This window comes from Oncorhynchus nerka, linkage group LG22 (genome assembly GCF_034236695.1).
Source record: "Oncorhynchus nerka isolate Pitt River linkage group LG22, Oner_Uvic_2.0, whole genome shotgun sequence".
Classification (NCBI taxonomy): Eukaryota; Metazoa; Chordata; class Actinopteri; order Salmoniformes; family Salmonidae; genus Oncorhynchus; species Oncorhynchus nerka.
The window spans coordinates 53,368,732-53,394,953 of NC_088417.1; the positions used below are offsets into that span (position 1 = coordinate 53,368,732).

Here is a 26,222-nt window from a genome sequence, read left to right on the forward strand (position 1 = left end):
CGACTGTATCTTTGTCAAATAAGCACCAATTGGGGTCAAACAAAGCTAGCTAGATAGCCAATGAGCTGGGCTTTACGGGAGTATCCGGAAACCATGTACATGTCAAATAATGTAGCTACTAACCTTGTATGACAGCATGCCTTTTCATTTTGGACAAAAATTATAAGGATATTCAGAGTTATGAAGTTATGAAAACTGGTTGTTTTGCTAATGTTGAACTTATAATATGGCTACTAATACTTGGAAAGCTAAAACAAAGTCCAAGTATACAGATTTGACGATATTCTTTCAGAAAAATGGAAAATGAATATGAATGTCTCCTTCACGATTTGCCCAAATGTACCTGGGGATTTCACACTAAAAGTCTTGTAGTTCAGTCATACTTTAAGTTATCCATCTGAAACTTTGCATATACACCGCCATCTTGTGGACACTATCGGAATTACAACCAGAGTGATGGCTAGAACTATGAGCTTTATTTTGCATTTCAGAGATGGTGGTAGAAAAAGACTGGTTGTTTTTTTCTTTATATTTTCTTCTACCAGATCTATTGTGTTATATTCTCCTACATTCAATTCACATTTCCACAAACTTGAAAGTGTTTCCTTTCAAATGGTGCCAAGAATATGCATATCCTTGCTTCAGGGCCTGAGCTACAGGCAGTTAGATTTGGGTATGTCATTTAGACTATTTCTTTTTTAAAGGGGGCTATCCTTAAGAAGTTTTAAGATCCCAGACGCTCGGTCTGAACATTACCATGCATCGCTTGCTGTATAGTTTTGGAAGCATAAGGATATCATATCAGTGAGATACAATTTTTTATACACACCTTGATAAGGTTAGTGTTCCCACACCGCCATATCTACATGTTACAGCGCTTGTTTACGGAAAACAGACAAGGAGGCGACCACCTGTGCTAATTAGTTATCTAGCAAGCTCCCCCGAACACCTTTGTGTAAGTGCAACTCGGGGAAGTGTATTTTTGTCAGATGGAGGCACCCATAGTTGTATGGATCTGTGCAAAACTGCTACAGTAAGTGTATCTTTTTTATTTTAAGGATTTTCGCTGATGAAAGACATGTTGCGAAAGGTGATTATTGACTTTTCTAAATGTTAAATACAGCGTCGGGATTGTAGTTCACATGAGGCAGTCGTGGGAGAAGTCATGGCTGAGAACTAGGGGAAAAGCAGAATGCCACCTAGAGTTTGAAAGCTAACAATGCATACAGCCAACCTGAGATTATGACAGACTGATTGACTACCCATGGCTGGTGAGAAGAGGTTAAAATCACTTATATATTTTTTTATTTAACTAGGCAAGTCAGTTAAGAACAAATTCTTAGTTACAATGACGGCCAAACCCAGACGACGCTGGACCAATTGTGCACTGCCCTATTGGACTCCCAATCACAGTCAGTTGTGATACAGCCTGCAATCGAATCAGGGTGTCTTTAGTGAAGCTTCAAGCACTGAGATGTAGTGTTTTAGACCGCTGCGCCACTCCGGAGTCACAGTATTATAGTAACAGTATTGACTCCTGCAATGACAAGGAGTTGTGAACCAGAACCATATACTAAAATATAAATATGTGGCCCTGTGTGAACCACCATTATTATATGCATGGAGTCTGGTCATGCTGAGTGGATTATATTTAACTGAATCTTTTTAATACTGACCTGTGTTTCACATTGTATTTCCATCGATTTTTGGTTGACATACACATTGTCTTTAAATAGATTTTTGGTTGACATATAATCACACCATAAATACATGAGATGAAATGGGTTAGTGGCCAATAGTTTGCACCGGAGTGTGTGAGAAAGAAAAGTGAAGAGCGGGGATGTGGTGTTGGCGTGGATTGCGTCAATTTCCCGGATTGAGTTCGGACGCCATCTTTAAACCAGTGCTACCGGTAGTTAGATAGTGGGGACGCTGAGCTGCTGCTCCACCAGGAACCGCAGTCTGAGACAGACCCACGGTCGAGCCTCTCCTTCAGGCCGCACATCATCGACAGCCCGACCTCGAACACCATGGCAGATCGAGAACACTTAGTATACCAGGCCAAACTCGCCGAACAAGCCGAGCGATACGATGGTAAGGGCTAAGATTTACTGTCAATGCGGAGTATGTCCCTCATTCGCTTGTCTCCCTCTCTCGCGAGGGGCTTCGAGGAGCGGATGAGGTGGTTTGAAGATGGATTCGTTAACTAGCTAGTAAGAGATCGTAGTAGAGACAAATAGCGTTGAAGATAGGGTTTCCTAACTAGTTAGTCATTTAACGTTAGTGGTTTGATTGAACAAAGGTATCAAGCGATACACATGTGTATTACTGGGTTTTCGGCTATTCAGTGATTTTTATGGGCATGGGTGATATTCAGCCCATGCTATATTGAAAGCCGTTGGTTGTTTCTGCTGGTGGTCCTGTTGTTCCGACTTCGTTGTTAGTTCTCAATGGATGTACTAACGTTAACGTAACTAGCTAACGCTAGTTAACAAGAGCATGACAGCTAACGAACGTGAGCTAAAATTTGTGGTAAAATGGCGGTTAACAATGGTTGCCAAATTGCAATAGCTACCGTGTCATGGGGAATGGTTAAGGTTACCTAACCATTTGTTCACAAAAATAATTTGGTTATTTGATGAACTAGCTAGCTATTTTGACAGTAATGCCATTACACTAGAAATAGCGGCTTCGTAGCCTAGTTAGCTAACGTTAGTCTTGAAGCTACTTTGCTAGCGACTGCAGTTTTGCCAACTATTTTTCAAGGAAAGTATAAGTTACTTGAGGTTTAACGGCACCCAGAAATGTTGTAGTACTGCCACCAACTAGACTGGAATAGAACCCTCTTATACTTTGCTTGGAAAAAGTACGGTATTTGTTTCCCCTATATAAACCTACACTAATTAAAACCCCACCACCCTAATCCACTATTTAAACCTATCTAGTCCTACCTCGGGCTTAAAGGACGGAACACCAATACTCAACATACCCGGTAACTCTAATGACGTCAAATCATACACCCAAATACTTCTCTGCATCTCCCACCACAACCTCTATTTTCTGCGACTTGTGTTCCATCCCTGCAGTACTGTTGTTAACCATTGTTATCCATTGTTAAGAATATATCCAGGGTTGCCAGGTCAAGTAAACATTTCTAGCACTATGACTATTCAAAACCTGCACCAAAGGCTTGAAAACTAGCCCAATTTGTCCCCACAGCAAGTAAGGAGTTGCCATATCTAAACCATTTTCCATAAGTTATCGAGCCAATTAAGATATCATTGTAACTTGTAACAACGTTAGAAGCAAAATGTAGTTTTCCTCAAAATAATTATTGCAAGCTATGCCATGGTGTAATAAAGGAATTTGAATATGTGACATGAGAACTGATGTTGCCCTTATTTAACTTGCTAGATCATTTTCCATCAATGGATGTGGATTTAACTCGCTTGACTGCTATGATTAAGTAATACGGCACACAGGGGTATGGTATATGGCCAATATACCACAGTGGCCAATGGCCAATAACCACGACGCAATGCGTGGATACAGCCGTTAGGTGTGGGTATATTAACCATATACCACAAACCCCCGGGGTGCCTTATTGCTATTATAAACCGGTTACCACGGATTTCAGCCAATCAGCATTTGGGGCTCGAACCAGGTTAAAAATTGTAAGTAAGTCGCTTTTGTGCATTTGCATAACAATAGATGCATTCGACAGGAGAGTTTGAGTGATGAATGTTGAGCAAGAAACACTTTTTTTTTTTACCTTTTATTTTACTAGGCAAGTCAGTTAAGAACAAATTCTTATTTTCAATGACTTCCTAGGAACAGTGGGTTAACTGCCTGTTCAGGGGCAGAACAACATATTAGTACCGTGTCAGCTCGGGGATTTGAACATGCAACCTTTCGGTTACTAGTCCAATGCTCTAACCACTAGGATACCCTGCCGGATGAACATAAAAAAATCTAATGTTAGGCTACTTTCTGGCAGTTGTGCTGATGTTAAACCTACAAACCTTTATAAATGGCCCATTTGCGAGATTGACTTGTCATTTCAATAGGCGTAGGCTTCAGACTCAAATCTGGGTTTATGATTCTAATCAAATAATGTTGCCGTAGTTTGCTTCGATAAAGGCAGGTAGCCTATAGCCCCTGATATGTTCTACATCCCATTTCAGACGGTCTACAGTAGCCTAGACAAGATATAGGCAAGATGTAAACTGAACAGCAGCTTGCTTAGTTCAAATTCACAGACAAATTTGTTCAACATGAATAGCGAGGCAATTTCGCAATAAGAAGTGCTTGTTTCCCCAATAGCCTGCTGGAATAGGCTACTGAGGATGGGGTCATGATTTCAATCACTGAATGAAATATTAATAATGTCTTAATGAACTGAATATGCTTGTCAACAATAGCCAGTGTTTATTTTTTACATTTGTTTTATCTGTAGCCTAATCTGACTACTTTTACTGTCAATCTAATGCGTTCATAATAACACAAGGCTACAGTAAATTGAAGTTACAGGCAAAATTATTTGCAATCATATCCAGTGATATCGTAATTTCAACATTTATTGTATCAAATGGTAGCCTACAATGGCATATACATTAATTTGCTATTTGATGGCCAACAAAGGCAAATGTATAATTCTCCACACACACACTGCCTGTCAGTTTAATTTAGGACTTTTCCCCCATAAAAAGAACCATGCGAGGGTGTTCCGTAGCTTCCATTTAAAATTTCTACTCGTGCAGCCCCCGAGACCCAAGAACTGAGCATGCATAAAGCACTTTGTTTGATACCGTTTTCTTTAAGCAGTCAACATTAGAATGCAGTTTAAACCACCCCAGAGTAGATTTATATAATGCGCCCCAAAGTCATTTTCCAGTGCTTTGTCACCATTATTTCTTGATGTGCATCAGTTCTAGAGTATTAATGTTTCATGGAAAAAAGTTTGAAAATAGCTGTCTCCATAATGAAAATCTAAAGTGTCTACCTACAACTGATAAAAAGTTGTCATAACGTGTGCACGTGCTGGCTGCTCTCTCGCTCACGTGCCTCAGCCAATAACTGTAGTGCTTCCTCAACACACACCCCTCCGGCCCTCCCCACCACTCACTCAGCAACAGCCTGTCTCACTGCCTGACAGTCAGGAGCAGTTCACAGTGGGGGATTTATTTATATATATATATATATAAATGAGATGCCGTGGCGGCCGCAGTGCAAATACCTGCGAACCAATACATTTTCACTCGCAACTTTTTCAAAGTAGCCCAATTAAGTGGGAAAACTGCAAACATGGCAACACTGTATATATCACTGGCCTTATCTCTCCATATTGGTATAGATCTACTACTCACAAATCCTCTCAGGATCCCTCCCCCTTGACCCATTACTTTCTTCACTGCCTCAGCATATGACACCCTCTGCACTACTCTAACCCTTGGTAACCTCAACCTGCCTCTCTCACACTGGACATTTCTGATCCGAAGCCCCTTGGGCACCCCTACAATTAACACATACCGCTTCTTTTCCCAATGCTACTCATTCCTTTGTCTCATGCCTTTCTGCACACTTCTCACACATGGGAACCTCCCTCCTACACAGTGCGCCACATGCCCATAAGCTTGACAGCTGTAACAACTAGGGATGCACAATATATTGGTGAACTTATCGGCATTGGACCGATGTCTAGTTTAAAGCTGATGTGCAAAACCGATGTCAAAGCTGACGTGCATACCTATATAACGTAATGACGCCATGTAAAATTTTGCGCTACACTTGCAACATTCCTAACCTAGCCCACAATGTCTGCTGTGTAGATCGAGCAGTCATTTGAAAGAGTAAGACAATTTCAGCGACTCAACTCAAAGGTGAAATCCATTAATGGCAAGATAATGTTATTCATTGCCCTTGACAATCAACCCTTCTGATGTCGGTGATGTTGGCTTTTGCCGAATGGTCGAGCACTAGTACACTACCAAGTGTGCTATTTTTCAGATGTTGCTCTACCAAAGTTATACAGTAATGGCGTCACTGTTAAAAAATAAACATTGCGTCACTGCTATTAGCATTATGACTGACATTTGAACCAGCGATATCAGCCCTGTGAGGATTTTGTACTGAGGATGTTGCATGTTCGTGAATGTGCCGGTTTGTCATACCGCCGCTGCCATTTCAATGGCATTTGAGAACATGTTTGAAACTTGGAAACATGAACACACTAGCAAGCTCCATTCAAACAACTGACTCGAGATATATGCTCATCCACTGCGCCTGCAGCAGATGTGATACCCTCTGTCATGGCATTAAAACGCCTGCTCGACAAAGCGATTCGGTGGCATTCTCTCTCTACTGTGTCGCCACTATGCTCAACACTATGTACAAAGAACGCTACGTCGATGCAGACAAGAAACGGGGTTTACGTGAAATGTTACATACGCAGCTGGACAAGATGGAAACGGACACAGTGACCGTGCGCACGGAGAAAGAAAGGCCATGGACAGACAGAGCTGAAACTTCACTGCTTGACATATGTCATGAAATCCTGGTTGAGAATTAAACGACTGAACAAATGAACAACGAAACAGCACAGCTCAGCAAGTAAGTGAAAGAAATAGGTTTTGATTATTATGTTTTACTGGTAATGGGGACATGCATAAAAGCCTCAAAATAACTTTTTGGTGTGTGTGTAACCTTTATTTAACTAGGCAAGTCGGTTAAGAACAAATTCTTATTTACAATGACTGCCTTCCCCGGAAGACGCTGGGCTAATTGTGCGCCACCCTATGGGACTCCCAATCACTTCCGGATGTAATACAGCCAGGATTCGAACCAGGGCCTGTAGTGATGCCTCTGGCACTGAGATGCAGTGCCTTAGACCGCTGCGTCCGTGTGTGTTAACTGAATTCTTGAAGTTAAATAGTTATCAGTATTTTATTTTTTTTTGCAAGGAAAATATCGGATATCGGCCAAAAATGCCATATCGGTGCATCACTAGTAACAACGTAATGTATTTGGCGCATTATCTCATACGGTATAACTGAAATATCCTAACATCAATTTGTCTCATTAAATATTTTTTGTTTTGTTTGTGCTGGACTCCCAATCATGGCCTGGATTTGAACCAGGAACTGTAGTGATGCCTCTTGCGCTGAGATACATTTACATTTAAGTCATTTAGCAGACGCTCTTATCCAGAGCGACTTACAAATTGGTGCGTTCACCTTAAGACTTCCAGTGGAACAGCCACTTTACAATAGTGCATCTAAATCTTTTAGGGGGGTGAGAAGGATTACTTTATCCTATCCTAGGTATTCCTGAAAGAGGTGGGGTTTCAGGTGTCTCTGGAAGGTGGTGATTGACTCCGCTGTCCTGGCGTCGTGAGGGAGTTTGTTCCACCATTGGGGGGCCAGAGCAGCGAACAGTTTTGACTGGGCTGCGCGGGAACTGTACTTCCTCAGTGGTAGGGAGGCGAGCAGGCCAGAGGTGGATGAACGCAGTGCCCTTGTTTGGGTGTAGGGCCTGATCAGAGCCTGGAGGTACTGAGGTGCCGTTCCCCTCACAGCTCCGTAGGCAAGCACCATGGTCTTGTAGCGGATGCGAGCTTCAACTGGAAGCCAGTGGAGAGAGCGGAGGAGCGGGTTGACGTGAGAGAACTTGGGAAGGTTGAACACCAGACGGGCTGCGGCGTTCTGGATGAGTTGTAGGGGTTTAATGGCACAGGCAGGGAGCCCAGCCGACAGCGAGTTGCAGTAATCCAGACGGGAGATGACAAGTGCCTGGATTAGGACCTGCGCTGCTTCCTGTGTGAGGCAGGGTCGTACTCTGCGGATGTTGTAGAGCATGAACCTACAAGAACGGGCCACCGCCTTGATGTTAGTTGAGAACGACAGGGTGTTGTCCAGGATCACGCCAAGGTTCTTAGCGCTCTGGGAGGAGGACACAATGGAGTTGTCAACCGTGATGGCGAGATCATGGAACGGGCAGTCCTTCCCCGGGAGGAAGAGCAGCTCCGTCTTGCCGAGGTTCAGCTTGAGGTGGTGTTCCGTCATCCACACTGATATGTCTGCCAGACATGCAGAGATGCGATTCGCCACCTGGTCATCAGAAGGGGGAAAGGAGAAGATTAATTGTGTGTCGTCTGCATAGCAATGATAGGAGAGACCATGTGAGGTTATGACAGAGCCAAGTGACTTGGTGTATAGCGAGAATAGGAGAGGGCCTAGAACAGAGCCCTGGGGGACGCCAGTGGTGAGAGCGCGTGGTGAGGAGACAGATTCTCGCCACGCCACCTGGTAGGAGCGACCTGTCAGGTAGGACGCAATCCAAGCGTGGGCCGCGCCGGAGATGCCCAACTCGGAGAGGGTGGAGAGGAGGATCTGATGGTTCACAGTATCGAAGGCAGCCGATAGGTCTAGAAGGATGAGAGCAGAGGAGAGAGAGTTAGCTTTAGCAGTGCGGAGGGCCTCCGTGATACAGAGAAGAGCAGTCTCAGTTGAATGACTAGTCTTGAAACCTGACTGATTTGGATCAAGAAGGTCATTCTGAGAGAGATAGCGGGAGAGCTGGCCAAGGACGGCACGTTCAAGAGTTTTGGAGAGAAAAGAAAGAAGGGATACTGGTCTGTAGTTGTTGACATCGGAGGGATCGAGTGTAGGTTTTTTCAGAAGGGGTGCAACTCTCGCTCTCTTGAAGACAGAAGGGATGTAGCCAGCGGTCAGGGATGAGCGAGGTGAGGTAAGGGAGAAGGTCTCCGGAAATGGTCTGGAGAAGAGAGGAGGGAATAGGGTCAAGCGGGCAGGTTGTTGGGCGGCCGGCCGTCACAAGACGCGAGATTTCATCTGGAGAGAGAGGGGAGAAAGAGGTCAGAGCACAGGGTAGGGCAGTGTGAGCAGAACCAGCGGTGTCGTTTGACTTAGCAAACGAGGATCGGATGTCGTCGACCTTCTTTTCAAAATGGTTGACGAAGTCATCTGCAGAGAGGGAGGAGGGGGGGGGAGGGGGAGGAGGATTCAGGAGGGAGGAGAAGGTGGCAGAGATGCAGTGTCTTAGACCGCTGCGCCACTCGGGAGTCTGGAACAAAGAGGAACTGATTAAAAAATGGAAGGTTAAGGAAGATAACCTTTTTAGAAAATATTTGTACTTTAATTCTTTTAAATAATTTTTCATGCCTGTGGAGTCATTTAACAACAAGGAACAGATTTTAAAAAGTGACGGGTGCACACACTCAGCAGCCGCCCGGCAGTGCCGCCGTACAGCTGCGTTCAGCCGAGCGGGCACACTCAAACAGTGATGTCGATAAATCAGCTAAGTCTCTCTGGGGCAGCCTTAAAAAGTAGTGTGTGTGTGGAGTCCACACAGGTTTTCTAACCCTGCTTTGCTGCCACAGAGCTCTGAGGATTGGGTTTCCTGCTAGTTATCTTGCTATCTATTATCAACGCTGACAGTAAGCAAACGTTAAACTCAACACGCTAGGCAGCTAGCTAGTTAATGTTAATTAGCAGTTTTGTAAAATGTTTTTGCTAGCTATCTAACTACGATCGCACCAGCTAACTATGCAGCGATGGGTCTAACCCCCTACCATCAGGACAGCCTCAATTTGTCGGGGCATTAACTCTACAAGGTCTCAAGCATTCCACATGGATGCTGGCACATGTCAACTCCAATGCTTCCCACAGTTGTGTGAAGTTGGCTGTATGTCCTTTTGGCTTTTCTTGATACACGGGAAACTGTTGCGCCTGGCACCTACTACCATACCCCGTTCAAATGCACTTCCATTTTTTCACTTGCCCATTCACCCCTGGAATGGCACACATACACAGTCCATGTCTCAAGCATAAAAATCATTCTTTAACATGTCTCCTCTTAATCTACACTGGACAAAAATATAACCCAACATTTAAAGCCCATGTTTCATCAGCTGAATTAAAATATCCTAGAAATGTTCCATTTGCACAAAATGCTCTCAGAATTTCTCCCAAATGTTGTTTACATCCATTTTTAGTGAGCATTTCTCCTTTGCCAAGATAATCTATCCACCTGACAGGTGTGGCATATCAAGGAGCTGGTTAAAAAGCATGATTATTACACAGGTGCGCCTTGTGCTGGGATCAATAAAATGCCATTCTAAAACGTGCCGTTTTGTCATCACACAATGCCACAGATGTCTCAAGCAGAGAAGTCAGACTTGGGTGACTGGAGACAAAACTGTTGGAAAAGCATTCCAACTGAAGCTGGTTGAGAGAATGCCAAGTGTGTGCAAAGCTGTCAAGGCAAAGGGTGGCTACTTTTTAAAGAATCTCAAATCTATATTTTGATTTTGTTTCCCACTTTTTTGATTACTACATGATTCCATGTGTTATTTCATAGTTTTGATGTCTTCACTATTATTCTACAATGTAGAAAATAGTAAAAACAAAAACCCTTGAATGAGTAGTTGTCCAAACTTTTGACTGGTACTGTAGGTCCATGATGTCAGGAAGCTTGGCCCTAGTGATGTACTGGGCCGTACGCACTACCCTCTGTAGTGTTTTACGGTCCGATGCCGGGCAGTTGCCATACCAGGCGGTGATGCAACCGGTCAGGATGCTCTCGATGGTGCAGCTATGTACGTTTTTGAGGATCTGGGGACCCATGCCAAATCTTTTCAGTCTCCTGAGGGGGAAAAGGTGTTGTCGTGCCTTCGCTACTGTCTTGGTGTGTTCTGACCATGATAGTTTGTTGGTGATGTGGACGCAAATGAATTTGAAGCTCCACTACAGTACAGCCCTGTCAATGTTAATGGGGGCCTGTTCGGCCCTCTGTTTTTAAGGTAGTCCACAATCGGCTCCTTTGTCTTGCTCACATTGAGGGATCGGTTGTTGTCCTGGCACCACACTGCCAGTTCTGACCTCCCTATAGGCTGTTTCATCAATGTCAGTGATCAGGCCTACCACTGTTGTCAGCAAACGTAATGATGGTGTTTGAGTCATGCTTGGCAACGCAGCAGTGTGATGAAGCCGGTGACAGGTGGTCTACTCCTCAATGCCATTGGATGAATCCCGGAACATATTCCAGTCTGTGCTAGCAAAACAGTCCTGTAACGTAGCGTCCGCGTCATCTGACCACTTCTGTATTTAGCGATTCACAGGTACTTCCTGCTTTACTTTCTGCTTGTAAGCAGGATAAAATTATATTCAGAGTTCTCTATTGGAGGATGAGTGAGAGCTTTGTATGCATCTCTGTGTGTGGAGTATATGTGGTCTAGAGTGTTTTATTTTTAAAATTTATATATTTTATTTTTCTCTGGTTGCATGTGACATGCTGGTAGAAATGAGGTACAGAGGATTTAAGTTTGCCTGCATTAAAGTCCCCGGCCACTACGAGCACCGCTTCGGGATGTGCATTTTCTTTTTTACACATGGCCTCATATACCTTGTGCTAGCATTGGTTTGTGGTGGTAAATAGACAGCTACGAAAAATAAGAAACTCTCTTGTTAAATAGTGTGGTCTACAGCTTATCATGTGGTACTCTACCTCTGTCAAGCATAACCTCAAGACTTCCTTAAAATGGGACATTGCACACTAGCTGTTATTGACAAATAGACACACCCCCACACACCCCTCGTCTTACCAGACGTAGCTGTTCTTTCCTGCCGATGCACAGAACCCAGCCGGCTGCATATTATCTGTGTCGTCGTTCAGCCACGACTCTGTGAAACATAAGATATTACCATTTTTAATGTCCTGTTGGTTAGGATAGTCTCAGATCTTCCGTTTACTCTCCAGTGATTGCGCGTTGGCCAATAGAACGGATGGTAGAGGCGGGTTACCCACTCACCGAATTCTTACAAGGCACCCCGATCTCCGCCCCCTGTATTTCTGTCTTTTCAATGTCAGGGATTTGAGCCTGTTCTCAGAGCAGCAGTATATCATTGGCGTCGAACTCATTTAAAGTAAAAACGTTAGTCCAGTTCGAGGTGAGTAATCTGTTGTGATATCCAGAAGCTCTTTTCGGTCATAAGAGACATTATCAGCAACATTAAATAAGTTACAAACAATGCGAAATAGCACACAAAATAGCACAGTTGGTTAAGAGCCCGTAAAACGGCAGCCCCCGTCGCCATTATAATTTCTATGATTGCAATGACTATTTCCTCAGTGGATGTCGCTACACATTTGGGCACCCTATCCCCTATCATTGATGCCTGTTAGTGCCCAATTATGCTGAAGTGATCCTTCAAGCTTCTTTTTTGAGTGGATTCTGAATTCCTTTTGGGAGCCTTCCCTGTAGAATACCACCATCTTTCCTTGACAAGTGTTTTGATGTGGATCTTGAATCGAGTTGAGAATTGCCAGGGACCATACGATATTATATCTGTACTTAGGTGCTGATATGTATTGAGATTCTATATGTATTACAATTCGATACTGTGATTTTTAAGATTCGATGTTCCAAACATATTGCTCACATATCTGTTGCAGAGTGACAGAGCCATGATAATGAGTTTAGATCAGTCATAGAAATACAAGTGCATAAAACAAATTGCTGCCCTAATTTTTAAAAAAAAGATGGAGAACAAGCCATAGCTTGGAAAGGAAAGGAAAAATAGGTAGGCACAGCCAACGAGTGCAAAATAATATTGCAATATTGTCAAAACGATATGATATAGCATCAATAATATCCCGACATGTAACTTGTTTTTTTTCTTATCACTAGTCTTGAAGATTTTTTTTCTTCTCCTGATTTATTAGTACTTGAATTATCTGAACTGTACCTCTCTGATGACCCAGTTCATAAATTATGCAGACTTATCTGGGCTAAGACTTTCCCATGATGATGAATGCAGAGGAAGATGCCTTAGTTTCATTGAATTTTTTATTTTCCCCATTTAACATGACAGCAGTATTGCTGGGAAGGCACACTGTTAAGTGCTGTAGTAGTATTATCTGAGAGTTTTCTAGATTTTGATATCAAAGATCAGCAGTGCTACACAGGCCATGCAGGTTCTTCTCTGATCTCTTTTGCCCTGCTATGAAACAGGATACTGTTCCCTACCAGCTCTAGCCTACAACCCCCCCCACCCCTCATGTCCTTACGCCTGCTGAAAGAGGTCAATCACCTGGAGGGGCTGGCCACTCAGAGCCAGGATGATTCTCCCCTGCAGCCCTGCTGTGGAACAGGCCACTCCTCCTGAGCCCCCTTTGGCACAGAGGAATGTGCAAGGCGCATAGTGCAGCTGGGCTTAAGCCAGACCAGAGACTGGAAGGTATGTGCCTATGCAGCCACCCTGACATGGGGACCAAGGGACAGGAGGAGACGAGAGCAGCAGTGTGCTACTCTCTTATGTAAACCCTCTCTCTCTCTCTAGCCTAGGCGAGTCATCCAGCCCCAGTGTGTGTGTGTGTGTGCAAATAGATCACACAGGAGCTGCCTGCTTAGTGGGGATCTTTGCAAAAACTGTGCTCTCTTTTCCTTGCTCCCCTCCTTGGTGCCTATTCTTTCAGGAAGTGCACTTATACACTGCTTCCAGCCACACCGGGCTCAGCAGTCCTGGTCTGTCACTCAACAGACCTGAACACGTTCCAATGTGGTGTCATAATGGTGGCAGTAACACCCCTCCCCCCAACACACCTCAGTCACGTCTGTTCTCTTCTTTCTCCAGAGACTGAGTAGTATTCCTCTTTCCTTGCTTGATGGGTTAAGATAGAACAGTTAACAAAGTATATTTTTTTTAGACACCGATTGCTCTTGCAGTCATTTAAAATGTTAATTTGATTTTTGTCGAGTTGTGCTAATCAAGGTGGCAGAATAGCTGAGCACAGTAAGATGTGCTGCTTCCACACATGTATAAAAGGCAAGCTGGTGCGAGTCCTGTTCATTCAAACTAGCTGAGATCTTCCCTTTTCTTCATGTGTTCTCGATCACCCAGGTCCCCCACACAGACATGACATTTCTACATTAAGCGAGGCACCACACCCTAATAGTGTGAACCCTCCATTCTTAAATAGAAGTTTGGACTCTTCCTAGAGCTGGCCAAACTGAGCAATCGGGGGAGAAGGTTTTTGGTCAGGGAGGTGACCAAGAACCCGATGGTCACTCTGACAGAGTTCCTCTGTGAAGATGGGAGAGAACCTTCCAGAAGGACAACCATCTCTGCAGCACTTCACCAATCAGGCCATTATGGTAGAGTGACAAGACCGAAGCTGCCCCTCAGTAAAAGGCACATGACAGCCCGCTTGGAGTTCGCCAAAAGGCACCTAAAGGACTCAGACCATGAGGAACAAAATTATCTGGTCTGATGAAACCAAGATTGAACTCTTTGGCCTGAATGCCAAGCGTCAAGTCTGGAGGAAACCTGGCACCATCCCTATGGTGAAGCGTAGTGGTAGCATCATGCTGCTGGGATGTTTTTCAGCGGCAGGGACTGGGAGACTAGTCAGAATCAAGGCAAAGATGAACGGTGTGAAGTACAGGGAGTTCTATGATGAAAACCTGCTCCAAAGCACTCAGGACCTCAGACTGGGGAAAAGGTTCATCTTCCAACAGGACAACGACCCTAAGCACACAGCCAAGACAATGCAGGAGTAGCTTTGGGACAATTCTTTGAATGAGTAGCCCAGCCATAGCCGAGACTTGAACCCGATCAAACATCTCTGGAGAGACCTGAAAATAGCTGAGCAGCAACGCTCCCCATCCAACCTGACAAAGCTTGAGAGGATCTGCAGAGAAGAATGGGCGAAACTCCCAAAATACAGTTGTGCCAAGACTTGAGGCTATAATCAATGCCAAAGGTGCTTCAACGAAGTACTGATCTAAAGGGACTGAATATTATGTATTCAGTGTTAACTTAGCTATAAAAAAAATTAAAAAATCTAATTTATAAAAATGTAAACCGTTTTTACTTTGTCATTTGTGTGGTGTTGTGTGTAGATTGAGGGGGGGGGTGAACAATTTAATCAATTTTAGAATAAGACTGTAACCTAACAAAGTGGAAAGTCAATTGGTCTGAAGGCACCGTGTCTTTGCCATAGATGAATAGTGTAAACTTGTTATTATATTTGCTGACACCCTTACAGTCAAATTTTGGCACGTATAGAGTAGTTATCCCAACGACGTTGGTTACAAGGCGGTACTTATTTAAATTAGTTAAATACCATTGGTGTATTAAAGTGAGTTAGGTTGACGTCACCCTATGCCCTTAATAATCCCGCCTCCCTGAACCCAATCTAACTTTATCAATCTAGAAGCAACAGTAATTTTTCATACTTTGGTCATCATACTTTTGATCTGGTTTCATCAAATTTCATAATTTTATTTCAGCTTCCTTTCCCCTACCTTTTACATTGTGTCAATCTGTAGAGGGGTGACTGAGTGCGTTTGAGCACGGCCCTAGTCCGCTGATCAAAGCAATGGCTCAGTGGTCTTCTGCTGCAGAGATACTGTAGTGCTGCTGCTCTTCCTGGGCGCTGACTGTTGAGCATTGAGTTTCTGCAGCATGCTTTGTGGAGGTCTGCCATTGGCTGCTGTAGGTACACTCTGTCTCTCACTCTGTCTCTAGAAGTCATAGGCTCTATGTATATGGCACACACTGTTCTGCCTGCCTGTGCACCGCATGGCCACACAGTGCAAGACCCCATGCTTTCTGGGGGTTCCCCCTCCGTCCCATAAGGATTGGTATATAGCAATGGTAGGGTATTGTGTAACTGTAAACATGTAGGCCTAACGTGGGCTATAGGCCTAGTACGGCAATATGTTATGCTGTAATTATTACGAGCAATATTTCTGCTCTAGCTAAGAACTGTTGTAACCACTTACTGTATTATAACACCCATATTGGACAGCTGCACAGCTCCTGTCATTTTCCTTGATCTGATTTACTGGTGTATCATTAAATGTGAAAGGCCCCCACCTGCAAGTTGCCTCACTTTGATTACACCAGCCCTGTAATGGTGTCTCTTGACTACTGCGTTTTACAGACAAAAACCAAAAGTTATTTTATAAAAGAAATCTCCCAGACTTGGACACTGACGCAGTACTGAATTAGACGATGTTCTATGAGGGAAGATTCTAGAATTCCAAGACACTCCTCTGGTCTTTGGCTCAGCAGCCAGCTGGGCTCTACTCCCACGGCTACGCCCATCTAGCGTTAATGTAGGTTTGCATAAAGTCCCCCCTGTCTACGCTGGCAACTCCCCAGACACTCCATTAAGAGAGCTGGTGATGACAGGAACCTTTCAAGGTGTCCATCTAATCTCTTTATACATCTAAATATGGAAGAGAAATGTGCCAGGAGACCCTGTTCTATACAGTGAGTGTAGTTGGCCTATGTGATCCGTCCTGATAGTCATTGTGTATGAAAACCCATTGAACCGCTTTGGATTGAGGATAAATCCATAAATCCAACAATTTGATAATTTCTTAATGGTATTTAATAAAAATGGTTATTTACCTTGACAATTAGATTATTACACAAAAAAAATCTAAAACGTCTGTCAGGACCAATCCAGTTAACAACCCAAATGAAACTATCAGTAATCAAAGTGCAATCTGTGTACGTACACCAACAGATATGCTAATAATATGTACAGCAGTAAATATATTAGCGAGCTTTGTCGCGAATCCAGTATATAACTACAGGCTGTGTTTTTATATAAACAGTATTTAAAATTTTAAAAAGGCAATGTACAGCAGTAAGATAGTGTTTCCTCTGCCTTCATTTAAGTGTGGCGCTGCGCCACGACCGACTCATTGCCACCACACCTATTTCTACCAAACAGTTTCTGTGGAGCACATCTGCTTTTCTTGGTAAATAGATCATCTGGATTCAACACAGTTATGAAGGTTACTTAGCTCTTTGAGCTGTGGCAGGCAGCCTGCAACTCGAGAAACACAGCGTGCCAGGGACCAGTGCGCAATACAAAAGTTATTGAATTCACTTGAATCACCTCAGTGTACCGGTGTGAGAAACTGCAGAAAAGGTATGTTAGCTTGTTTGTTTGACTATCATTAGCCAGCCAACTAGTTAACTACAAACTATCTATAACCTAAAAACTCTACTAACATCATTTAGATCTAAGTTGAAGTCAGAAGTTTACATACACTTAAATTGGAGCCATTAAAACTAGTTTTTCAACCAAAATTTTCTTGTCAAGTCGGTTAGGCCTTCTGCTTTGTGCATTACACGTAATTTTTCCAACAATTGTTTACATACAGATTTAGTTCACTTATAATTCCAGTGGGTCAGAAGTTTACATACACTAAGTTGACTGTGCCTTTCAACGGCTTGGGAAATTCCAGAAAAGGATGTCATGGCTTTAGAAGCTTCTGATGGGCTAATTGACATCATTTGAGTCAATTGGAGGTGTACCTGTGGATGTATTTCAAGGCCTACCTTTAAACTCCGTGCCTTTTTGCTTGACATCATTGGAAGAAAAAAAATCAACCAAGACTTCAGAAAAAATCATAGACCTCCTTGGGAGCAATTTCCAAATGCCTGACGGTACCACATTCATCTGTACAAACAATAGTACGCAAGTATAAAACACCATTGGACCACACAGCCGTCATACCGCTCAGGAAGGAGACGCGTTCTGTCTCCTAGAGATGAACGTACATTGGTGCAAATCAATCCCAGAACAACAGCAAAGGACCTTGTGAAGATGCTGGAGGAAACAACAGATACTTTTGTATCTATATCCACAGTAAAACGAGTCCTATATCGACAACCTGAAAGGCTGCTAAGCAAGGAAGAAGCCACTGCTCCAAAACCACCATAAAGAAGCCAGACTATGTTTTGCAACTGCACATGGGGACTTTTTGTAGAAATGTCCTCTAGTCTGATGAAACAAAAATAGAGCTGTTTGGCCATAATGACCATTGTTATGTTTGGAGGAAAAGGGTTGCTTGCAAAACGAAGAACACATCCCAACCGTGCTTTGCTGCAGTAGAGATTGGTGCACTTCAAAATAGTTGGCAACATGAGGAAAGAAAATTATGTGGATATATTGGAGCAACATCTCAAGACATCAGTCAGGAAGTTAATGCTTGGTTGCAAATGGGTCTTCCAAATGGACAATTACCCCAAAGTTGTTGCAAAATTGCTTAAGGACATCAAAGTCAAGGTATTGGAGTGGCTATCACAAATCCCTGACCTTAATCCTATAGAAAATGTGTGGGCAGAACTGAAAAGCGTGTGAGCAAGGACGCCTACAAACCTGACTCGGTTACACCAGCTCTGTCAGGAGGAATGAGACAAAGTTATTGTGGGTAGCTTGTGAAAGGCTACCTGAAATGTTTGACCCAAGTTAAACCATTTTAAAGGCAATACTACCAAATAATAATTGAGTGTATGCAAACTTCTGACTCCCTGGGAATGTGATGATAGAATTAAAAGCTAAAATAAATAATTCTCCCCACTATTATTCGGACTTGTCACATTCTTATAATAAAGTGGTGATCCTAACTGACCTAAGACAGGGAATGTTTACTAGGATTAAATGTTAGGAATGGAGTTTAAATGTATTTGGCTAAGTTGTATGTAAACTTCTGACTTCAAATTGATAATATTGCTGCCACAATTGAAAACTGTACGGCCAGCTATTGAATATCCACAAGTAACATTATGTTGATGATAGAAACATGGTTTTCTAAAGTTTCTATTCTAGCAAGTTAGCTAGGTGGTTTGTTTGGAACTGTATCATGTGCAAGAAAGAAAGCTACATCTGTCTTCAATTAGATTTTTTTTCTCAGGCGAGTTGATTGAAATATTTCCAGCCACAGCAGCAAAATAGAAAGGGGGTAGTAAGGACAAGTGTCAGGTAATGTTAACTTAGCTAGCTAACGTCAAATCAGCCTTATTTGTATTACACTTTCTTTAGTTAGCTTAAGCTTTTAAAGGGATAACTATCCTTTTTATAATAAGTGTGTGACTTTACTAGACCTAGACGAGGCAGAATCCCGTGAGTGAGTTAGGGATGCATGAGGGACAAAATTTAACAGGATAGAAAATCAGGAGGGTAGATGGAGTAAGGCCAAGTGCGCGCTACCGGCAATCCAGATGTGACATAAAATTGACAGACTGAAGCCGTGGCTATATAATACGCCACATGGTTAGTCAAATCTCCTTTAATTAGGCTAAGGGCTAAAAATGTTTGCATATTTAGTCTGTAGCATTATGTATTTATTTCTGAGCCAACTCCACCAGGACCTCGATGGCCCAATGGGTTTCTGGGTGCATTCAACATCGTGGAGGAGACGGAGAAGCCAGGTGGACAAGACCAGGGTGCAGTTCTGGGTTCGGGTTCAGAAAGGAGGTAAAAACATTTGTTTTCAAATGCTGTGATTAAACCAATGTTACATCCTGTGTGTTGGATCCACTAAAACAGCTATTAATCACTTATTTTCTGTTTTGCGCTGTAATTAGGTAATGGATCCTTATCTTGTTGGCCTTCAGGACAGCCTAGACCGGAGGTTCCAACACCGGTAGATTCTGGGGGCCTTCAGTCTGTTGGGACCTCAGCCTGCTTTCTCTAGTGAGAGGATAAACACCTTTAACCTGAACCTCTTCCCCAAGCAGTTCTTGCAACTGCCAGAGGCTGCTGTGCTGCAAGAGTGGTTGTCTTACAAACAACATGTGTTTGTTGGAGCATTCAAGGTATGGCATTGAGTGTGAGTCTTTTGAAGAGAACATTTTAGGCCAGTGTTGCCCAACCCTTTTTCCTGTTGATCTACCACTCTGTTGGCTCTTCTTTAATGTTGAATATTTTTTTGTTTTTAATGTATTTCAGGGGTTGGACCAGATGATGGCAATGACAAAGCTGGCCTTTCAGTTTGATGAGTGGAGGCTATCTACACTTGCCTTATCCAGCTGGCAGCAATCGCACTGACTATACTAGTGTCTTCCATTGATTGTGAGAGGGACTTCTCTGCAATGAAACGAGTAAGAACATTTAAATGTGGAAGTAGATCCTCTTTGTCCCAGTCCCCCCTCTTATTATTCTTTTGTTATTGCAGGTCAAAACAGACTTGAGGAACAGACTGCAGGGAGAGCATCTAGCCGCCTGCATGCGGCTCTGCATCAACAACCCCCCCCCCCCCCAATCAAGCAGCTCAATTACAGGAGGGCGTTGGAATTTTTTTTCCAAAAGCCCAGAAGAATAAAGTGCTCTGACAAAGGCTGTTACCTAAGTCAGAACTAGGTTTTTGTCAGAACCTGGAAAGAGATTTCCAACGCCCTCCTTTTGTGATGAACATGAATCAGGGGACTCTAATTCATGTTCCTCTGTTAATTTTGTCAATATAAACTTTTTTTAATTCAGAAAGGTCTCTGTGTTTCTTTAGATAGCTGCAGCACTCAACCTTAAGTTGCATCCTGTATACTATAATCATTTTACCAATACGTTATTGAGATACTTTCCAGAGGTAGAAATATATTTAAGATGGTTTGAGTGTTTTTCCTTTTTTAAATGCCACCAGAATCAAGCTTTTCATTACTTGTGTTCCGGGGTCCTCTCTCCCAAAACATGAGAATGAGCTATGTGAAGAGTTGAGTATATGAATAAGAATACAGTATTTAATCCAGTATATAAATAATGTAACAAATGCAATAGTAATAGATGTATTAGAATGAGCAATATGAAAGGGAAAGGAAGAACACATTATGAATACTGTGTTAACGACAGTATAAAGGAAACGGTCCAGTGTTTTAATGTTTCTATACAGTGCTTTTGGAAAGTATTCAGACCCCTTTAGGAAACAAAATATAATCCATCTACACAATACCCCATAATGACAGTGAAAAATGTTGTTTTATTTTCATGTTTGCATTTATTAAAGAAAAAAATTAAACCTTATTTATGTTAGTATTCAGACCCTTTGCTTTGAGACCCTAAATTGAGCTCAGGTGCATCCTGTTTCCATTGATCCTTGAGCTGTTTTTACAATTTGATTGTAGTCCATCTGTGGTAAATTGTATTGATTGGGCATAATTTAGAAAGGCACACACCGGTCTATATAAGGTCCCACAGTTGACAGTGTATGTCGGAGGAAAAACCAAGCCATGAGGTCGAAGGAAAGGCACAGATCTGGGGAAGGGTACCAAGAAATGTATTCAGCATTGAAGGTCTCGAAGAACACAGTGGCCTCCATCATTCTTAAATTGAAGAAGTTTGGAACCACTCAGACTTACTAGAGCTGGCCGCCCGGCCAAACTGAGCAATCGAGGGAGAAGGGCCTTGGTCAGGGAGGTAACCAAGAACCTGATGGTCACTGACAGCTTCAGAGTTCCTCTGTGGAGATGGGAGAATCTTCCAGAAAGACAACTATATCTGCAGCACTCCACCAATCAGGCCTTTATGCTAGAGTGGCCAGACGGAAGCTGCTCCTCAGTAAAATGCACATGACAGCCCACATGGAGTTTGCCAAAAGGCACCTAAAGTACTCTGACCATGAGAAAGATTCTCTGGTCTGATGATGGCAAGATTGAACTCTTTGGCCTGAATGCCAAGCGTCACGTTTGGAGGAAACCTGGCACCATCCCTACGGTGAAGCATGGTGGTGGCAGTATCATGCTGTGGGGATGTTTTTCACAGGCAGGGACTGGGAGACTAGTCAGGATCGAGGGGAAAGATGAACGGAACAAAGTACACTGAGATCCTTGATGAAAACCCACTCCAGTGTGCTCAAGACCTCAGACTGGGTCTAAGGTTCACCGACCCTAAGCACACAGCCAAGACAATGCAAGAGTGGCTTCAGGACAAGTCTCTGAATTACCTTGAGTGAACTAGCCAGAGCCCGGACTTGAACCGGATCAAATATCTCAGGAGAGACCTGAAAATACCTGTGCAGTGACACTCCCCATTGAACCTGACAGAGCAGAGAAGAATGTGAGAAACTCCCCAAATACAGGTGTGCCAAGCTTGTAGGGCTCAGGCACCAGCCCATTATTCCTCCACCACCAAACTTTACAGTTGGCACTATGTGGTCTTCTCCTGGCATCCGCCAAAGCCAGATTCGTCTGTCGGACTGCCAGATGGTGAAGTGTAATTCATCACTCCATTGAACGTGTTTCCACTGCTCCAGAGGACAATGTTGGTGAGTTTTACACCACTCCAGCCAACGCTTGTTCATGGTGATTTTAGGCTTGTGTGCCCATTTCATGAAGCTCCCGACAAACAGTTGTTGTGCTGACGTTGCTTCCAGAGGCAGTTTGAAACTCACTAGTGAGTGTTGCAACCGAAGACAGACGATTTTTATGCGTTCCAGCACTCGGCGGTCCCGTTCTGTGAGCGTGTGTTGCCTACCATTTCGCTCTTCAACTGATCGCTACCCACCCCCCGTCTAGAATCACTGCTCTGAACGGTTCTGACTTAGAATATGTCGACAACTACAAATACCTAGGTGTCTGGTTAGACTGAACTCTCATTCCAGACTTACATTAAGCATGTCCAATCCAAATTTCAATCAAGAATTGGCTTCCTATTTCGCAACAAAGCATCCTTCACTCATGCTGCCCAACATACCCTCGTAAAACTGACTATCCTACCGATCCTAGTCTTCGGCGAGGTCATTTACAAAATAGCCTCCAACACTCTACTCAGACTACATCCAGTTTGCTATCACAGTGCCATCCGTTTTGTCACCAAAGCCCCATATACTACCCACCACTGCGATCTGTATGCTCTCGTTGGCTGGCCCTCGCTTCATATTCGTTGCCAAACCTACTGGCTCCAGGTCATCTGTAAGTCCTTGCTAGGTAAAGCTCTGCCTTATCTCAACTCACTGGTCACCATTGCAGCACCCACCCGTAGCACTCGCTCCAGCAGGTATATTTCACTGGTCACCCCCAAAGCCAACTCCTCTTTTGGCTGCCTTTCCTTCCAGTTCTCTGCTGCCAATGACTGGAACGAATAGCAAAAATCACTAAATTGGAGACCCATATCTCCCTCACTAACTCTTAAGCATCAGCTGTCAGCAGCTTACCGATCATTGCACCTGTAAATAGCCGACCCAACTACCTCATCCCCATATTATTTATTTTTTGTTTTCACCCCAGTATCTCTACTTGCGCATTCATCTTCTGCACATCTGTCACTCGTGTTTAATTGGTAAATTGTAATTATATCGCCACTATGGCCTATTTATTGCCTTACCTCCCTAATCTTACTACATTTGCACACACTGTATATAGACTTTTCTATTGTGTTATTGACTACGTTTGTTTATCCCATGTATAACTCTGTTTGTGTCGCACTGCTTTGCTCAATCTTGGCCAGGTCGCATTTGTAAATGAGAACTTGTTCTCAACTGGCCTACCTGGATAAATGAAGGCGAAAAAAAAAACACTTATATTTGACCGGGGCAGCTCTAGCAGGGCAGAAATTTGACATTGAAGGTGGCATTCCATGAAGGTGCCACGTTGAAAGTCCCTGAACTCTTCAGTAAGACCATTCTATTGCCAGTGTTTGTATATGGAGATTGACATTGCTGTGTGCTCGATCTTATACACCTGTTAGCAACGGGTGTTGCTGAAATAGCCGAATCCACTCATTTGAAAGGGTGTCCACATTTTGTATATTTATTGTGTACTTGAATGGGAATATTGGTTTGAAATTCTGTCAATCCCCCATAACTAACCTATTAATAGAAATATAGATAATAGAATGGATGTTACCATTTAAATTGACTGGCGGCCGTCTTTTGTAGTAATGAAAAGTTCAAATAAATTAAATTATAAAGGTGTATGAATGGACAAAGCCATCGATCATTTGACACCATTCATTCCTATGTTTAGACTCGATAGCGCATTGAAGCCAACTGTTGTCGGTTAAGATATTAGATGCGCAGTTTGTGCTACTCTGTGAAGTGACGTTTCAGGATAGCTCAGTGCTGCCCCATCTCATTGAGTAACTCAAGTTGAAAGCCTGACCGTGGCACTGCAGGCTGCCATTAGCAACTAAATTATCCGTAACTTCTGTATGCGATTACATTTTTAAAATAATTTGTTTGTTTTGAATAATCTGTTCAAGGACATACATCTGGTGTATTAGAACCAATTATTGGCACCATGATTGTCTTCTAAAATGTGTTTATTTGTATAAAGATTGACCACGTCATTTTACCCTTCTATAGTGGGGATCTTGTTTTCTGCTAACAATGCCCGCAGTACCACTGTCGGCCTTGAACTTCTGTGGAACCAGGTCTCTCAACTGAGACTGCTCTGCTGTCTGTCTCACGAATGCTCTCCGCACTGCCAAAGCTGACGCTCTTGCCTCTGTTCTCATCCTCCTAGATCTATCTACTGCCTTCGACACATGAACCATCAGATCTTCCCCTCCACCCTCTCAGGGCTGGGTGCTTCAGGTTCTGCACTCTCTTGGGTTGCATCCTACCTGGCAGGCCGCTCCTATCAAGTGACGTGGAGAGGATCTGTGTCTGCAGCACATGCTCACACTATTGGTGTCCCCCAGGGCTCGGCCCTCTCCTTTTCTCTATACGCCAAGTTACTCGGCTCCGTCATATCATAACATGTTCTCGCTAAGCATTACTACGCGGATGACACAACTATTTTTCTCCTTCCCCTCCCCTTCTGAACCCCAGGTGGCACACCCAGGTGCCTGGCAGATATCACTGCTTTGATGTCGGCCCACCAACTCAAGCTCAACCTCGACATGATTGAGCTGCTCTTCCTCCCGGCCATGCAATCTCCATAGACAAACATTGGTAGTAGAATGGCCTTACTGAAGAGCTCAGTGACTTTCAAAGTGACACCGTCATAGGATGTCAGTTCGTCAAATTTCTGCCCTGCTAGAGATGCCCTGGTCAACTGTAAATGCTGTTATTGTGAAGTGGAAACGCCTAGGAGCAACAATGGCTCAGCCGCGAAATTGTAGACTACACAAGCTCACAGAACGGGACCGCCAAGTGCTGAAGAACGTAGGGTGTCAAATTCGTCTGTCCTCAGTTGCATCGCTCACGACCGAGTTCCAAACGGCCTCTGAAAGCAATGTCAGCATAAAAACTGTTCGTTGGGGGCTTCATGAAATGGGTTTCCCTGGCCGAGCAGCCGCATGCAAGCCTAAGATCGCCATGTGAAATGCCAAGCGTCAGCTGGAGTGGTGTGAAGCTCGCCGCCATTGGACTCTGGAGCAGTGGAAACGCCTTCTTTGGAGTGATGAATCACGCTTCACCATCTGGCAGTCAACCGTCGAATCCTGTTTCAGCATGACAATGCCCCCGGGCACAAAGTGACGTCCATACAGAATTGGTTTGCTGAACGGTGTGGAAGAAATTGACCGGCCTCCACAGATCTGACCTCAACTCCATCGCACACCTTTGGGATGAATTGGAATGCCGACTGCGAGCCAGACCTAATCGCCCAACATCAATTCCCGACGTCAGCTGCTCTTGTGGCCGAATGGAAGCAAGTCCCCACAGCAATGTTACAACATCTCGTGGAAAGCCTTCCCAGAAGAGTGGAGGCTGTTATAGCAGCAAAGGGGGGGGAACCAACTCCATACTAATGCCCATGATTTTGGAATGATATGTTGAACCAGCAGGTGTCCACATAGTTTTGGTCATGTGCATGTGATTGTCCAACCTAGCCATCTTAAAATGAATGCACTAACTAAGTTGCTCTGGATAAGCGCTTCTGCTATATTATTAAAATGTTTAATTATTGCAGCCAGCAAGCAACTGACGATCCCCAGAACAGACTCTTCCTACCTTATTGAAAACGGGGTGTGTGATGGTTGAGGTTCATTCTTTTCTCTCTCTCCTCTCTGTCAGAAATGGTGGAGTCCATGAAGAATGTGGCCGCCATGGACGTGGAGCTGACGGTGGAAGAGCGGAACCTGCTGTCAGTGGCGTACAAAAACGTGATCGGAGCCAGAAGAGCATCCTGGAGGATAATCAGCAGCCTCGAACAGAAAGAAGAGAACAAAGGAGGCGAAGACAAACTAAAGATGATCAGGGAATACAGGCAAACGGTGAGCCACCGGGACGGCGGTAGTAGAAGAATAGAATCACCTTGCTGTGGAAATGTTAGTTACATAATACATGTAGACCTATTGCATCGGAGGGATGGTCTGGGGCTCCTTTCAAAGTAGAGGTTAAGACTCGGGTCCTCTTTTAATCTTTTGAAGAGGTCATTCAATGGTTATGTAAAAATGAGACTTCATAGTTGAGTGTGATGTTTTTTCCCATTCTCGAGTTTGTTGACAACTGGTTGTGTGTG

At 43.6% G+C, this 26,222-nt stretch overlaps 1 protein-coding gene across 4 annotated transcripts in view; it reads left to right on the forward strand.

Moving 5' to 3' along the window:
* Positions 1–1,840: 1,840 nt before the first annotated feature.
* LOC115105335 (14-3-3 protein epsilon-like) overlaps positions 1,841–26,222 on the forward strand; it is a 33,819-nt gene continuing 9,437 nt past the window's right edge. Inside the window, exons 1-5 of one of the 4 annotated variants that reach the window (XM_029627264.2) lie at positions 1,842–2,094; positions 19,194–19,302; positions 19,413–19,643; positions 19,777–19,928; positions 25,775–25,974. In XM_029627264.2, coding sequence (XP_029483124.1) covers positions 25,777–25,974 — 198 coding nt within the window. In that variant the 5' untranslated portion in view covers positions 1,842–2,094; positions 19,194–19,302; positions 19,413–19,643; positions 19,777–19,928; positions 25,775–25,776. Of the gene's footprint in view, positions 2,095–6,001; positions 6,610–19,193; positions 19,303–19,412; positions 19,644–19,776; positions 19,929–25,774; positions 25,975–26,222 lie in introns of those variants that run through there. The other 3 variants (XM_065007246.1, XM_029627263.2, XM_029627262.2) reach the window with 3 other exon arrangements.